Raw genomic sequence first — 16,894 nt, 5'->3', positions numbered from 1 at the left:
TTAGTAATAATATTTCATCTGTTTTTTTGTGCCTTTGATGGCTAAGTTTAACGGAAAAGACAGTATCACCATTGCATTGTATAAAAAATCTAATGAATATGATTATTCAGATCTACAATCGATGTTAAAAATATGGAAACTACAGGATTTTATCTCAAATCTTTCTAATGTCAATTTGTTATTTTTTTTAGAAAGAACAGTCAGTTCCGGGAACGATGGCAGATACAACCGGGGAATCGCGTTACGAAACCGATGATATCGCGAATCATTTCTATTGACGATATTATCTAGGTCTATAAAAGAAGGCAGAAGACCAACGAAATAGCGCAGTTCATAAGCAAACTTGCCCTCCTATGCAAACTTTAACAGAAAGTTTGTATTGCGTTAAATCTGTGTGCTGTGTTGGAAACCAAGGCGAGCTCGTTTTGATCTAGACTTTGTATCCCTGAAGGATCTGGTCTTCGCTTTAAGAATACGTTTTTTGTAAATGTAGGAGCGATTGGAGACATTGGTAGAAAGGAAGGGCGTCGCAGAAAATTATAAAAGAGCGAACGTTCAACGAGAGTGGGGCAGTCACTTCCAAGTGTGCACCTGGGCCACCACGATCGGGGTACGTTCATATAATCGCAAGTAGCATATCTATTTAGAATAGTGCTTGAAACAGATCTCCTTCACTTTGAGTTTACGTGGCCAACAAACAGGCAAATTGAATAAACGTGAAAGCAGAATTAAATTTAGTGTGTGTTCAATTTATTTACTTTTTCTTATATAATATCTAAAATAGAATCTTTTTATATAAAATTAAATTTGTTTCCTCGAAAGGTTTACATACTTTTACATTTTATATTCAGTATTTTTTTATATAATAAAGTTTTTTAAAATTATAGTTTTTTAAAGAAAATTTCCACATTTTTTTTATATTACAGTTATAAGATGTTTAACTAAATGAAAAGATTGCACCAATATCTATATTTAATACTTTTTGATACTTTTTCAGTTGTAAATAAAATTTTTTAAAGATTTGAGAGAAAAAAAGTTTAATTATAAAAATAAAAATATATGTAATATGATCATAATTTTCAATTAATTTTTACTCAATTTTGCTTTTAGAGTATTCGATTTTAAAATTTTACTACAAAAAAAAATCAAACTTAAATTAGCAAGATTCTATAATCGAAAGAAAATACATAATATTTTTGCAATATTCTAAGAATATTAGTTATTTTTTAAATAATATTTTATATTTCACATTTTTTTATGTTGATGTTTTAATGTATCACAAATTGCAAATTTAATTGTAAGAGTTTTTCTATAAATGGAACTTTTTATCTTACTTTTTTATTGACACAGTATAAGGTAATAAAGAAAGAAGTTGAAATTATGTTTTTGATATACTAATATTATTGATATAATAATTATTGATATAATTATATTAATTTATATTATATGAATAATATTTATATTTTATATGTGTGAGAGAATTATTTATATTATATATATTATATTATTTATAATATTATTTATATAACATTAATATTAAATATATCTTCAGAAAATATTAATATTTTACCTGCCTAAATCTTGTTTTAAAAAGGTTAAAAGCCAAAAACACGTCATACAACAATATAATTATATTGTCTGTGACGACAGTTTTAAACTGTCCAATCACGGTCATCAGAATAATGTATCGAATCAAGAAACGTCGCGCGAATTTTAATCTTCGGGACAGTCCATTTCGTCCTTGGTTGTAAAGGTCGACATTACTAAAGGTCGGAAATATGGAACGTGTATTGTCATTCATGAGAATTCGCATTCTGAAGGAAATTTACACATCGGAAAAAGCGTGGGATCGACACAATCTTGTTCATTACATGCTTGAAATCAACCGCAAAGGCGCTGCAATAGAATCAAAAACGCCATGACATAATCGTTGTAATATGCGCGGGAATCCTTTGCAAGCGTAAGATAACGGTTACATGATCACAGTATTTTAATACTAACGAGAGAGACGACGTTGAGTCATACTGGTGTAAAAATGAAAACATTAAGTAAGTGACATAATCGATATAACTCCATATGAAAAAGCTTTTACAAGCATGATCGAAGAGATAAAAGCTTGCGGGCAATAATACGTTAAGTGGCACTTTCTACGCGGAAGAAGATTCATACCCTTAACCAGCTCCATCATAATCATAGTACAACGTCATTTGTACACAGCACGATCGTAATTACTTTTATCCACGTAAGAGTATGTAGACGTAACATATGATATTTCTGTGATCCGGCAGTCATTTTGTTTATTACCGACTTATCAAGATTATGACAAGTATTTCATAATTAAATATCATATATTCCAATATGCTTACCCGACTTTTCACTTTCGATTGAAATTCTTTGCACGGTGACATAACGTTAGAATTATATACTCGATAAAATTTTTATCGTTCCAGAAAGTTTAGACGAACGCCACATAACAATGTTATACAATTCTAATTAAAATCTCGTTCTGAAATATGATGTATGATTAGCAATAGTCGAGGAAGTAGACGAAAGTGAGACGGGGGCATAAAACTCTTTCAACAGCGTGTATATAATAAGTATATTCAAAAAAGAATGAATATTCATTGTGAAATGATTCTTGCTACATGTACACAGGTAGCGTTCCAATTTCTCTCTTAAAGATGTTTCTCAGTCTTTCCCACTTCTTCAATTGTAAAACTTCATGTTGCACAAAGCGAAAAAATCGGAGTTGTATCTCTATCGCAATTTCAATGTGAAACGACATAAAGTAGGAAAAAGTAACTGATGATAATGACACTTCTTTTGGGAGCCGCGCGATGATTTGTTTTCGGCGAACAAAGATGGGTGAACAACCTACTCACTTATTGCATAAGCGGAGAAAGTGATTGCGCAACAAGCCGGCACACTCATACTCAAACACGTGGTGGGCGATGAAACACTCGGTTATACGCTAATCGTTATGTCACAAATTGATGAAAGGTCTGAAAGGATTTGCGATCGGCCAATTGGCAACGCAACCGATCCATTCTTTTTTAAAAGAAAGAGAGAGAAAGAGAAGCACATTTCTTCAAGACTCCTTCGCCGTGGCTTTGGACAGGAACTGGGTCAGCCGGTCAATTAGATAACTGATGATTCAAGAAAGTGAAAATGCATATTATTACAATTGCATAAATAAGCTTTATTATATTAAATAAGCTTTATTATAAAAAAAACATTAGATAAAAACAGTAGAAAAATTAAAATTTGGTTTAAAAAGATCTGGTTTAACATATCTTTAATAAATATTAATAGATATTAATAGATATATTATAATAGATTAATAGATATATTAATAGATATATTAATATTATAATAGATTAATAGATTTATTAATAGAATCTATTTAATATATCTATATTTGATATATAGATAGTTTTTAAAAAGTAAAAACTCAAGAAGTTTCTGTTTAAATAAATAGATAATTTTGTTTTCCTTAAAATAGATTTTTATATTTTTTATCTTTATCAGATAATTGTTATTATATATAAGAAAAAATTAGCAATAGAAAATATGCTTACAATAATTTTTATTGAATTATTTTTTAATTATTTTATTTTATTTTATTTTATTAAATTATTATTATAATTTTCCAGATATTTGCAGATTCAAGTAGGTCACCGCCTTTCAAACAAAACTAAAATGGGAGCAATCGAATGGGCAATCGATGAGGATAATTATGAGTGCACTCTTTCGGAAGAGACTCAGAAACTCGCCAAGGATGAACTTAGAGAGGACAAGAACACTAGAGATCAAGCTCTCGAGCAGATGCGCAATTGGATCAAGATGAATCCTCGCATTGAAAATTGCCGTCTTGGTAAGACTATAATATTAAATGGTATTCGATACAAATATTGACATAAATAGGTTACGTAAATAGGTGACGTAAAAAGATCTAAATGCCATAGATACACTAATTTAATACATAATATTTTTAACTTCAGGATTATAATTGTTCAGGATTACAAGTGTTTTAAAGTTATAAATATTTTAAACATTTAAACACTTTTTCAAGTTATAATTATTTTAATCAATTTTGAAAAAAAAATGTAAATGATTACTTTATAAACCTTTGAATGAATAATAATTCTTCGATTGATATGCATTGTTGACATTAATTTGTCATTTTTCATCAGATGGACGATTCCTATTAAAATTTTTGAGATGTAAAAAATTCAACGTCCCAATGGCTCAGGAAGCCACGGAAAGATACTTATTGCTTCGTCAAGTGTATCATCAGGCATTCCATTCCTTAGACATCACAGAACCGAATATGGAAGAGTTACTGTCATTGGGGTGAGAATTTTTAAAATTTGTTACCACTAAAAATTTTGTTACCACTAAAATTCGTTTTCGCAATTTCATTTTTTATAGATATCTCTTCGCTGCACCTGGCCGCGATGCGAAAGGCCGTCGCGTAATAATCGCTAGACCAGGTACGTGTTACCTTTTATGTATAAAAAACGCTGAGTATTATGTAGATAAAACTTAATATAAAGCTAATAATATATACAAAATACATTTTGAAACCTAAAAGCAAAAGGAAATTTATAAAATTGTATAAATTTTAATAAATAATTTCCACATTAACTATATAATTATTTTATTAACATATAAAAATACTGATTATAAAAATATTGTAAAAATAGAAATATTTATGATAAAAATGTTATATTTACCTCATTTCATTGCAAAAGAAATTATATCAATCTCAGCGTCTTTTTTTCCATTGCATGTAATTTCTTCTAATCACTTGGATACTTGCAATTTTCACCTAAGGTGTTTTCGATCCTCACAAATACACAAACGTGGACATGTGCAAAATTCACGCAATCACTTATGAGACACTGATGGAAGATGAAGAGAGTCAAGTACGTGGCTTCGTGCATTTTGCCGATGGTGCCGGTGTCAGTTTCCCTCATCTGACACTCTTCACTCCTAAAGAAGCTGTGCGCATTGTAAAAAATGGCGAGGTACAATGAAATCTTACGTTATAAACAAAAATGACTAATAATCAATAAGTGAAATAAAACTTTTGGATATTAAATACCAATAAATTTAAGATAATAATAATACAAATTCCATATCAAATTTATTAATTTTTAAAATAATTCCTTTTTTTATTTCATATTTTTAGTTTTTTACAGAAAAAATTCAAAAAAATGATTTTTTGCATGTATAATTATATATATTATAATTTGTATAAATTAATATATATATATATATATATATATATATATATATATATATATGGATATCATATTATAGTTAATTTATTTAAATTTTTTAAATGATAAAAAAAGTAAATTTTTCTTTAGATATTTATTTTCCTTGTATTAATTATTTCAGCATTTCACATTCTCCATCTTCTATCAACTTTCTACAAATATTTATTTAGTCACGTTAACATGTGCCAAAGATAATATTAAATAAGTACATGTTTTAAATCATTACTTATTATATCAAGTCAATAAGATTTTATGTTCCAAATTTCTACAAAAATCTCAATTATGGAAGCATAACCGACATAACTATACTATCTGGGCCAAGGACGATGTCAAGTAACAAAATTTCATAATACTTCCTAAAGATGGAACATTAAACCGGTTCTTCCATATTATATTTTACATAAGCTTATTGATAATTTTGTTTAAAATCCAACAAAAATTAGGCAAAGACAAAATATATATATATATATATATATAACTATTATTAACATTAAAATATAATTTGTTAATTGATCATACATATCAACAAATTATACAGAAAAAGAAAATATATATTTTTTTAAATATATATTTATATATTTATATATAAATATATATTTAAAAAAATAAATATATATTTATATATTTATATATTTATATATTTATAAATTTAATATCTTTTATCCGTTAACAGAAGTAAATATTTTTTACACTATATTAGAGAGAAAATGTGAATCTTTCGTTGAAAAGGTAACATAAAATAAAATGAATGCAGATTTTGATCATCTATTTCTATTGCCTTTTATATATCGAAATTCTCGAAGTAGAAAAATATCAGCAATAGCAAATAATATATAGCAAATAGTATATAGCATATAGCAAAGTTTATTAGCTCAATATATAATGATCAATTTCATTTAGATAATCGGGAAAAGGTTATTGTTTTTTAATTAAAGAATATTGTAAGATAACATAGACGATAAAGTGGTCTTTTTTCAGCGCACTGTACCGATGAGACATAAGGAAGTCCACGGGATTAATTCGCACCCCTCTCTAAAATTCGCCTTGGACTTCGGATTATCATTGATCTCTGATAAGATTAAAAATCGCATAAAAATTTATACAAGCCTCGAAGATGCTATCAATAATAAGCTGGATGTGAGCATGATGCCCAAAGAATACGGCGGGACAATTCCCATGAAGGAAATGATAGGTAATTAACACTTTTGCACATCTCTTTGAATATTGTCTTATCATTCTCTATTCTGGAAATAATAAATTTTAAACTTTTTTTCAATGTTACTGTTTTAATACAGATCTGTGGCGCAAAGAGATAATAGAACTGAGACCCACATTATTGAACAACGATAAAATGAAAGTCCGCTTAGAGCTTTACTCGGAGAAGGCGCGAGAAGGCGCCGTTTCGGCTCTGAAACAAGGATTCGGCTGTTCCAGCGTGGGCTCTAACGATTCTTCAATGTACGGAATAACCGGATCTTTCAGGAAGCTCGAAGTCGATTGATATACATCAGATACTCTTTACTAAATATATTTTTTATCTAGATAATAAGTGGCGCGGGATCGCGATATAGACTGGTTTGGAAATTATAATTTTATATTAATACTCCGGTATTAAGAGGATAATTTTATTTTTGTACTATGTAGAGATATAGAGATATCACTGATGTGTGTGCATATCATTTAGAACCGCACTATAATAGATTTTATCAGATATTGTATATAATTTTTGTTAACCACAATGTAAAAAAAAATAAATATAATTCCATTATTCACTCTGAAAAATCGCAATCTACAGATTTATTCGCAGAAAATTTGATGAGAATTTTATAAAGAAATCCATTTGCTAATTATGTCACGAATCCTCGCTCTGGCCTTCTTCAAATCTTCCAAGTCTGTATCTACGTCGCTATAAATATCGCGACAATGTGAAGATCCTAAAAGATATTATATTGTTTTTTTTCTTGCATTATAGAAAAAATAAAATTTCTTATAGTGATGTCCAATCAACTGTATAATTACCTTTAATAACGATAGCAGGAGAGAAAGCATTTAAATCTTTTAATACCGATAACGGATGCCACGGATCGACATCGCCATTCGTGAAAATGACGTTTGTTATATCAGGTAATTGCCCTCCGTACATTATATTTGTCCTTCTAACTCGTGAATTTAATATCTTATCATTGGAGCTGGAATTAATTTTAAAATTATTATTTTTATTTTTAATTGGTTTGCAATGAAAAAATTCAGTTACATATAGATCATTCAATGCGGACAAGAATTACAGAACATTTTGGAAAATCTGTTGAAGAAAAAAAAAAAATATATATATATATACATATATATATAATGGCATTTCAGATATATTTGAGAATTATGAATATTAGCATAAATGCGCGATATTATAAAAGCAAAAAAATGTTATATAATTTTTAATTACACTTACTAGTCGCCATATAAATCTGTACACATATCAATATAATAATTTAACGGGAATAGTGTCCCAAAGATTGAATTATTTGCACTTGTCGTCTGATAGTAACCGTATTCCGAACAAGTTTGATGATACCATTGCCTCACTACACACACAAAAATTATCTCTTCTTATAACACATATTGCTGAATATTTATTCTATGAACTAATTAATCCAACTCACTGATATCCTGAGCTGCTGCCGAGTCCCACGAAATATTTCGATATTTTTCTATAAAACTATTATAATTTTCGATACACATGTCCGGTTTCGAAACAATATGCGCGAGTCTTTGCAAAGGACTGCCTAAATGCGCCGCTGTCATTATATTGCACAATGCCGCGATTTTCGTTTGACCATTCTCGATATTATCATATTGAACGGTTGCGGCGAACACCTAAAATTGCAATTTAGAATATAAACATGGATAATGAGAAAGATAAAACTATGCCACGAATAATGATCCGCGTACCTCTGCCAGCGTGTTCATTAAGTAACCAAGATCACTAGAAGATTTTACATTAGGCACGTTGCATAAACTAAAATCAATATTATTAACAAAATTATTACTTCTAATTGTTTTGTCTATTTTATCTATTAATTTTATTATCCTATTAAAATATTAGCAAATTGTTCATGAATTTTTATGTTTAATCTTACTTGAAATAAAGTTTAAGCTTGTCCGGACCACCTTCTGCGGTTAACAATTCTTCTATTGAGTCAAATGCTATCTTTACGTCCTCAACACACTTTTCATTATATTTACCAAGTGATTTCGTCACGACTTCATAGTATTCTAAGAAATAAGGCATGCTTTAACAATATTTATAACAACATTCATAAAAATATGTCGTAATTATATAATTTACCATAGAAATCAGCTTTCGCATAAACTGGAGCACTACTGGCCAAAGCACCCTATTAAAAATATATTTTTTTTATTTGATTATTTAATATATATACAAAATGTGAACCTGGACGTGATACCTGGATAAGATGAGGATATTTAAGTCGTGCCCATGCCGCCATATTTCCAGCATAAGAACCGCCGAATACTATTACAGTACTATTTTCTAAATTCTTCTCTTTCTTTTTCGTTTCGATAAAATAAGCGAGATCGGCGAGTGCCTGGTCGACATTTAAATATTGCAAGTTCTCTGTACTGGTGTCTCTAAATTTATTCCAATTTAAAGGGATTATATTCTAAATGTTTAGAGTAATAAATAAGCTATATACAGATTATATACTTTGTAGGCTTGCTCTTTCCGTAATATCGATGCTCGGTGTAATACATCAATGCATTGTATTTCGATCCGATCTCGTACATTAATCCACCTTGCAGAAACCCATTCGATATCTCCCATTCTCCACCGATCATAATTAGAATAGAACTATTTTTCTTCAGAAATGCAGAATTTTCTTGGTAACGCTTGGTAAAAAACAATCCATAAGTATTAATTTTTAAGAAATGTATACTTTAAAAGAAAATCGTGTGAAGGATAATTACCATTGACCAGGTACGATTGTCTCGATAATTAAAATGATCCAGAGGTTGGGTGATCCAACCCTCGATTATATCTTTGCCTGCATCTTTTTTTAATGACTCCGGCTCCTCCAAACCTTGAAAAGTGAATCCACGAAAACCTATTCCCTTCACGAGGGGATAAATCGAACACAAAATAAGCAACAGAACATTTAGCACGATCATAACTTGTTATCTTTTTAATTATAAAACAGAAAACGCGTGTGTATCTTGCAGAGTGTACTAGATAAATGCTCTAGATGCGACTGATTGATACTTAACATTTTCCTCAATTATAATTAACGATAACCATCGATACGATATCTCTCATGAACAACCGATAATATTTGGCCTTTATTGTATTACTCCGATAAAATAGAAAATACATTAATTAAATAATCGTCATTAAAGAAATCTGACGTTTACGGAATGTTTGAGAGTTAGCAATTAAAATATATTGCTCGGTAAACACGGATATGAATTTTTATCGTTAGATAAGATATGTTACGATTAAATGCACAGATTAAGACAAAATATATCTCAAGCAAAAGTTTATCTACACTGTTGTTGTGATCATGATTTTAAATAATTAATCCAACATTAAGAAATAATGGTGATCACAGTCGATTTATTTTTTAATATTCCTATTCATTTGCACTTATATAAATAATATCTTATTTATATTATACAGTTACAGAGAGACAGACTCGAATAACAGTCTTTATCGAAATTACAATCAAAATAGAAAATCAAATACAATCAAATTAGAAAATAAAAGAATTGTACAATGCTGATCGGCTAAGCTCAGATACAGAACATTGTCTTTACTTATTCGAACGTTGCGTTCACTCTGTCATTTGAATAAAATTATCTTTAATATTAAAAGCATAGTATTTTTTACTTTACTTATTGTTAGTTTATCTTTGGATCCTTTGTAGGAACTCTTCTTCTTTATATATTTCTTCCTTTCGTATATCCATGGTTTATCCCATATTCTTTAATATTTTCTTCTGGAAGTTTTATAACCATTTTCGCTATCACTTTTTCTTTTTCTAGACTCTTTTTCATGCCTTTGGGAAGAGTTCCTATCCGATTTTTCCTCCTTATCCTGATGGTCTTCATCATCATAGATTTTCTTGGAACGGCTTGATCGATGTTTATCAAATGATGTTCTTCTTCTAGAACTGCTCGATCTTTTGGCCTGACTGTATCTTTTATTACGTACAGATTTTCGCGATTTTCTCTCTGTAGAATGGGAACGTTTTCTTTTCGAATCTTGCGAGCGATCGTTTGTTTCGTCGTATATTTTTTCAGGAGATTCGGATTGCCATCTCCAATTGCGATCTTTTTCATTATCGTCTCGAACGGATTCTTCCCATCTGGATTTACTACAAATAAATAAAAATATATATAAATAATAATCCTTCCTTCATTCTAATAAGAAACATCCTTTTTCTTTTTTCCCCGAAATTGGATCTTTTTATTTAAACTTCATATTTTTAGATATTTTTATATATCTATTTTCTTATATTTTTTTATATCTTTATACCTTTTTCTTCTAAATTTGCTTTATTATAAATATTAGTAAAGTAAATTTATTATTAACATAATGTAAAATAGTAAATAGACAACATTAATATAAATTATATATTAATGTTGTCCATTTATTTTACATTACGTTAAATTAAATTAAAAATTCTAAACAAAAAACTTTATTTTGATAAAAGTGAATATTGTACTTGATAAAATAGAATATTATTTTGATATGTAAGCATAGAATAAATAATATCAACTAACCTACGCTCGCTTCTCTTGCTATTATTTGATTCTTGAATATTATTCTCCGCATTTCGAGGTGGACTCCTGATACCGTATTCATCATGCGGATTTCTAAAGGTATGAAGAAAATTGCAGGCTTTGCTACCCTTCGGACACTTGGTCATTCCGCAGATAGCTTTTCTCCAGGATGTCAGATTGACAAATTCACAATTGAGTTGTTTATTGGCGTACGTGTATCCTTTCAGATGTCTCCAAGCCCTGGCCGCCTCTCTTTCCGTGTAGTATTCGACGTACAGATTGCCACGCAAATGGAGTTCAGTGTTGCAACAACACTTGAGAGTTTTGATTTTACCAAACAATTCTAATATTTTTATTACGTCTTCATAAAATTTGCGAAAGTGATGCCAAGTCTCTGAATTTTCGAATTCGAGACCAATGTCGGTATCGTATTCTGCCGAATTCTTCTCAAGAGAGAAATGTGTATAGAATCCAGGTATAAGGATCACTTTACTCAGGAAAACTCTACGATGATTCTTCGAACACATATCTCCGTACCTAAAAACAAAATTAAATATGAAATTAAATACGAAAATTACATATGAAGAGATAAAAGTATTTAATCAATATAAATATGATGTAATTTTAATTTAAATCTCAATTTACTTTAACTCACTTTAATGTAACATAAAAGTTTAATAATTTTTAATAGAATTAAATGTGAAATATTTATAAGATTTATGAATTTATAATAATCATTCTTATTCTCAAGATTTTCAGAATTTTGAAAATTTCTATGAATATTTAATAAATCATATATATAATTAAAATATTATTATATTATAAAAATATACTAACCGGCAAACACCTGTTTTCATAAAAAATGGGCAGATGTCTTTGCTAGGTTGATTGTCGATGATTTCTCGCAAAGCTTCGGGTGTTTTCATTCCATTATCAATATAATCATCAATCTCTTTCTGCAACTGTTGCTGCTTCCGAAATTGCTCCTCAAGCTTTCGCTTTTCTTCTTCTTTCTGTTTTTGTATTGCTTCTTGTCTTAGTTCAAATTCTTTACGAATCTTCATTTGCTGCTCGAGTCTTTGTTGTTCTTCTCTTGCCTTTTGTTCCTGAAGAACTTGCCATTCCTTTTGCGCTCTTGCCTAAACAATTAAAAAATTATAAATCAATTATCTGAATTAAGAAGTTACTTAATAATTTATTTTAAAGTTAATTAATAATTTATTTTAAACTTAGATACAAGAAAAATATTTTCCACATTTATTATTTATACTACAATATGATTTATATAATGTCATTTATTATTATATAAATAATTTTCAATTGTATGAATAAAGTTACAATGTATCCTGTATTAATAGTCGATTGCCAGACAATCGATGATTGACTCTAATTGATTTTTCATATATGAAAATATATCATCTTTTTACAGAATTTCTTGTATAAATTTATTTTTAAAAATCTAATGTATAACAAATATTTCTCGTTAGGTAAAATACCCAATTATATTTCAATACAAATTTAATAATATAAAATAATTAAGATATTACACATGTTCACATGAAAAAGTTACAGAAGAAACTGTGTAGAAGAAGATCGAAATTAATGATATGTAATTATATACTGTTGTAACTATATACTGATGAAAAAATATATAATTACAAGATACTCTATTTGAATTTACCTCCTCCTCCAACCAGAGTCTATTTTGTTCCGCGTGTTCCTCTTGTTCTCGTATTTCCTTCTCCTCCTCCAGTCTTTCCTGTTCGGCGCGCCAATTCAAATACTCCATATTGGACATCAGTGCTGCCATCAACTTCTCTTCATTGCCATCACGTTCCTGAGCGGCTTTCCGTCGTATACGTCTGCGACGCTCCTTTTTCGCGATGCGACGCCATTCCTTATGCCTGGGTTTCGTCTTATCACGTTCCTCCATCTTCGCATCCTCGAAAACACCAGGAAGTATGCTCAATGACGTATGAAACACTCGAGAATAATAACGTCGATGTGGAAAGGCGACCAGCTATTGAACCCGGCGTACACAACGACACATGTCCGACGCCATATTGATTTCTAGATACAATCAAAGATGTGACCTAATCGTCGACATACAAACTTGTGAAGCGAAGGGATAATTATATGAAAACTCTTCGCAGAATGCTATTTATGTGATGTCGATGCTTTATAATATTAAATTGTGTATTAATTATATATTGAAAATATATTTTCTTTATTAAATTAATTAAAGAGAATTTAGTATATATCGTACATATTTTTTTATATTGGTATTATTCGATATTTAATATATAGTATTATATATTGTTTTCAATATAAAAAATAGACTTAAATATAAGAGTATGATATGCAAAACATATCAGCAATAGCTGTAAGTTCATAATCTTATTAAAAGATGGAGTCACTCTATTATTTTCGAACTGAAATCATTGAGATGTAAAATATATGTAAAGTATACATGAATCCATTCACCAAACTTGTCTTCTTGTACCAATAATGTTAAAAATTTTAGAAACAATAATTAATTTTAATTCAATTTTTATTTTATGAATATAATATCTAGCATGTTTATTATTAAGATATTGCAAAGAAACTCGAAAAAATATCAATCAACATTCAAAATTAAATTCAGTCTATACCAATTTTTTGTTTTCAGTCTATACCAATTTTTTGTTTTTATAAATAATTATGTAAAACAGTCAGGTTTTTTTATACTAATATCGCATTAATAAAATTAAATGTTTTTAATAAAATCCTATGAGATTCTTTCCATTATTTACAAAATATAATACATAATTGAAATAAGCGAACACAAAATGAATTCAATATTTAACAACATAAAAGAATTGCTTATTTGAAACATATTATGTACTTAATTACTGTTATATACTTAATTAACTGCAAATATAATTACAGGAAAAAAATTAACACATTCGTATGTTTTATAGATTATTAATAAATGTTTACATACATACATACACACACACATACTCTTTTTTGCACTAATTATCTTTTCAGTAACATTTATTGAACTGTTATTCAATTTCCTTATTAAGAAAAATGAATGTACTTTTACTTATTACGTTCCTGAGTCGGTTACCGTTATACCTGAACTGGCGGAGCGTTGAACCATAAGACGTGCAGGAGAACCACGGCCGTCATTCCATGATACGCTACCAACAGATATACCTGAGTACAAATGGTAAAAAAGATCATCCTGTATAAACTATATCATCTGTGAAAATGTGTAAATGACACGGATATACGTCTTTTGCGCATAATTTTGTGTTAATCTATGAATTGAGCAAGTGACGTCGACAATTTGATAGCAATTAATCAACGGTAAATCAAGATGAGCAGTTCGTGACCTGTTGCTTTAGAAAATAAAATGGGAAAAGCAAAAAGAAATGGACTGATCAACGAGATGAGCGAGGACAGGAAAGTAAAATCAAAGTTCTGGGCCTATTTATTATGGCTATTTGGCGGGTTCTTTGGAGCGCATCACGTGTACCTCGGTAGAGACGACCAGGCGTTCATATACATCAGCACATTCGGTGGCTACATTGGTTTCGGTTGGCTCAGAGATATTTACAGAATACCTGCGTACGTGGCCGATGCGAATGACGACCCGAAGTTTATCGAAGACTTTAAGCGAAAAGTCAGAACTAATCGGAAGGTAAATAAATTCGACACGCAAATATATAGAACCATCGCTACGATTGATATGTTGTTGTTCTTGAAATATCTATATAATTTCCATTAATATTAATTTTTCCTGATTATGGCTTATCATACGCTGTCCGTATTCAAGGAATTGATGACATTGAGTAATACGATCCTCGTTAAATCGAAATTGACAAATGTATATGTGTGCGATTCGCGATTGAAAGCTGTGTAAACTGATGACGAAATTGAACTTGTTGCTTACAGCCGCCGTTTTCCGCGGTGCGATTTGCAGCGGAAACTGCCGTCGCTTACTTGTGGGCCGAATTGTTCAATAGCGCAATTCCGCAGGAGGAAATATATGGCATTAATTTCAGGCATCTGTTGACATTAATACCAGCCGTGATCGCGCTAGGTAAAAATTGCACTAAAAAAAGATCGAATATTAACAATGCATCGTGCGCTTTTTTATCGCGTATTCCTTGAAAATTATCGTTTTTTTCGAACGATAATACTTTAAAGCCGCGATAGCAAGTGACACAAAGTGCTCGTTAAAAATGTATGATATCATCCGGAATCAACAAAAAGTATTGTAAAAGCAAATCTCTTTTATTTCATGCAAATTTTGTTAAATTTTTGTACAGCAAAAGAGCTTTTTCTATTCGATATTTCAAATTTAATTTTTTTCTTTTTATTAAAAAAAAAATATCAATAATTAGAAGAAATTTTTCTAAAAATAGACATTTTAGCGAATTTTTATTCAGTGTTAATGCTTCAAAAGGTGTATGGACGGTCGGAAACATTGGCAGAGAACAAGGTTCGATATGGATAACACTTGCTACTGCTTATTTATTCTACCCGACCTTGTACTATATCGGCGACGATACCATGTGGATCTTTCTTATGGTGATCGCTTCGAGCCTGAGCTTCGATACTTTCAGCAAACAATGGCGACTGAAACCGAAAAAGAGACGGAGTTTTCTCTGGCGAATGATGTTGTTAAGCTTAGCTCTTATGCTCTATTTCGCCCTTATTGGTAGTTATTTGTATTTCAACGCAGTTATCACAGATAGTGAAGGTGAGGAAATCAAACTGTCAGAAGCGATACAGCATTTTCTCACTTCGCCTATATGGACGGATCTCAAGGTGAGTTTATGATGATGATCAAGACTTTGAAACTTTAAACAATGATCTCTTGTATGTGCGGTTATTTTTGTTGTGCGCTAGGCGAGTCTGGAAGCCACGTGGAACCAGGCGAAACATCAAGGTTTTTGGGCAACGTGGGCGCAACTGGTGGATCTTACAGATCCTCGAGGCGAAATAAACGCTTACAAGGTCGAATATAGTCGTTCATGAAACTTTATCAAATTTGATTTTAGAAAAATATAAAAAAAAATATATAAGTAAAATAAAACTGATATTTTATTAATTTAACACAGGTTCTAGGCCTCTCGCAAACTGCTTCGCAGAACGAAGTCACAGCGCGATGGAGAATTCTGTCCAGGGATAATCATCCCGATAAAGTTAAAGGATCGGAGGAAGAAAGACGCAAGGCGCAAGAAAAATTCATGGAGATCCAGCAAGCGTACGAAATTCTGTCGCAGGCCAAGAATCGCAGGCAACGTCGAAATCGCCGTTCTGATGAATAAACCGTGCACAATATTAATTCGAAGATTAGTAAATGGACCAAAAAATATTTCCAATATAATCGTTCTGAAATACAATAGAATAATTAATCCAATCAAACAGTCGATTAATAAGACATTTATTTAAACAACCATCTGACAATAACTGCGATATAAAATCTTGTAGGTAAAACGTATTATAAGTTAAAGGAACACTTGCGATAATCACAAGTTCGATCTTCAATCATCTCTTTCTCTCCTCTCTCTCTCTCTCTCTCTCTCTCTCTCTCTCTCTCTCTCACACACTTTCTCCTTTTCTCTTTTTTTCTTTAACTTTTTTAATTTTTAACCGGTAAAACTTACTCGAGTTCGCTTCGATTTCGAGATCATTTGCGTTTTTCCTAAGAAAATCGAAATTATTTATCAGTAAAACGACGAAGGCAGGGAAGTCTTTTGATGATCTTCCAGTATCACGATCATCGACGTGATTCTCAGCGTAATTTCACAGAATCTCTT

General features: G+C 30.3%; 4 protein-coding genes across 4 annotated transcripts; 2 read left to right on the top strand and 2 right to left on the bottom strand.

Annotated features, from left to right (window-relative positions):
- The first annotated feature begins 528 nt into the window (after nt 1-528).
- Nucleotides 529-6,786, top strand: LOC105255604 (alpha-tocopherol transfer protein-like). Its single transcript, XM_011264984.3, has 7 exons — nt 529-610; nt 3,654-3,874; nt 4,194-4,353; nt 4,432-4,493; nt 4,837-5,030; nt 6,264-6,477; nt 6,581-6,786. The coding sequence occupies exons 2-7, from the start codon at nt 3,700-3,702 to the stop codon at nt 6,784-6,786; spliced, it is 1,011 nt and encodes a 336-aa protein (XP_011263286.1). The 5' UTR covers nt 529-610; nt 3,654-3,699.
- An 82-nt stretch (nt 6,787-6,868) lies between these two features.
- On the bottom strand, nt 6,869-9,651 carry LOC105255605 (putative serine protease K12H4.7). The gene is made up of 10 exons (XM_011264986.3): nt 9,267-9,651; nt 9,007-9,188; nt 8,747-8,930; nt 8,629-8,677; nt 8,420-8,555; nt 8,232-8,298; nt 7,943-8,156; nt 7,732-7,864; nt 7,305-7,474; nt 6,869-7,219 (listed from the first exon to the last, which is right to left on the bottom strand). The coding sequence occupies exons 1-10, from the start codon at nt 9,465-9,467 to the stop codon at nt 7,110-7,112; spliced, it is 1,446 nt and encodes a 481-aa protein (XP_011263288.1). The 5' UTR covers nt 9,468-9,651; the 3' UTR covers nt 6,869-7,109.
- A 154-nt stretch (nt 9,652-9,805) lies between these two features.
- On the bottom strand, nt 9,806-14,275 carry LOC105255607 (U2 small nuclear ribonucleoprotein auxiliary factor 35 kDa subunit-related protein 2). The gene is made up of 5 exons (XM_020028899.2): nt 14,199-14,275; nt 12,760-13,148; nt 11,916-12,217; nt 11,079-11,615; nt 9,806-10,669 (listed from the first exon to the last, which is right to left on the bottom strand). Exons 2-5 carry the CDS (start codon nt 13,009-13,011, stop codon nt 10,279-10,281), a joined length of 1,482 nt encoding a protein of 493 aa, XP_019884458.2. The 5' UTR covers nt 13,012-13,148; nt 14,199-14,275; the 3' UTR covers nt 9,806-10,278.
- A 203-nt stretch (nt 14,276-14,478) lies between these two features.
- LOC105255606 (dnaJ homolog subfamily C member 22) lies at nt 14,479-16,498 on the top strand. Its single transcript, XM_011264987.3, has 5 exons — nt 14,479-14,766; nt 15,021-15,168; nt 15,535-15,899; nt 15,981-16,088; nt 16,193-16,498. Exons 1-5 carry the CDS (start codon nt 14,479-14,481, stop codon nt 16,400-16,402), a joined length of 1,119 nt encoding a protein of 372 aa, XP_011263289.1. The 3' UTR covers nt 16,403-16,498.
- Nucleotides 16,499-16,894: the final 396 nt, after the last annotated feature.

The sequence above is a fragment of the Camponotus floridanus genome, unplaced genomic scaffold (genome assembly GCF_003227725.1).
Source record: "Camponotus floridanus strain SB8 unplaced genomic scaffold, Cflo_v7.5 scaffold2, whole genome shotgun sequence".
NCBI classification, from domain to species: domain Eukaryota; kingdom Metazoa; phylum Arthropoda; class Insecta; order Hymenoptera; family Formicidae; genus Camponotus; species Camponotus floridanus.
The sequence above is the reverse complement of the archived record's forward strand: the minus strand, read 5'-3'. Positions and strand labels throughout refer to the sequence as shown.

Coding starts and splice junctions, on each gene's coding strand:
- LOC105255604 (XM_011264984.3), top strand. CDS start 3,700: ATGGGAGCAATCGAATGGGCAATCGATGAGGATAATTATGAGTGCACT. Junction 4,354..4,431: donor GAAGAGTTACTGTCATTGGG/GTGAGAATTTTT, acceptor CATTTTTTATAG/ATATCTCTTCGCTGCACCTG. Junction 4,494..4,836: donor CGTAATAATCGCTAGACCAG/GTACGTGTTACC, acceptor TTTTCACCTAAG/GTGTTTTCGATCCTCACAAA.
- LOC105255605 (XM_011264986.3), bottom strand. CDS start 9,467: ATGATCGTGCTAAATGTTCTGTTGCTTATTTTGTGTTCGATTTATCCC. Junction 8,678..8,746: donor AATATCCTCATCTTATCCAG/GTATCACGTCCA, acceptor TATTTTTAATAG/GGTGCTTTGGCCAGTAGTGC. Junction 8,157..8,231: donor TAATGAACACGCTGGCAGAG/GTACGCGGATCA, acceptor TTGCAATTTTAG/GTGTTCGCCGCAACCGTTCA.
- LOC105255607 (XM_020028899.2), bottom strand. CDS start 13,011: ATGGAGGAACGTGATAAGACGAAACCCAGGCATAAGGAATGGCGTCGC. Junction 12,218..12,759: donor GACTCTGGTTGGAGGAGGAG/GTAAATTCAAAT, acceptor TTAATTGTTTAG/GCAAGAGCGCAAAAGGAATG. Junction 11,616..11,915: donor ATGAAAACAGGTGTTTGCCG/GTTAGTATATTT, acceptor TTTTGTTTTTAG/GTACGGAGATATGTGTTCGA.
- LOC105255606 (XM_011264987.3), top strand. CDS start 14,479: ATGGGAAAAGCAAAAAGAAATGGACTGATCAACGAGATGAGCGAGGAC. Junction 14,767..15,020: donor AAGTCAGAACTAATCGGAAG/GTAAATAAATTC, acceptor TGTTGCTTACAG/CCGCCGTTTTCCGCGGTGCG. Junction 16,089..16,192: donor GCGAAATAAACGCTTACAAG/GTCGAATATAGT, acceptor AATTTAACACAG/GTTCTAGGCCTCTCGCAAAC.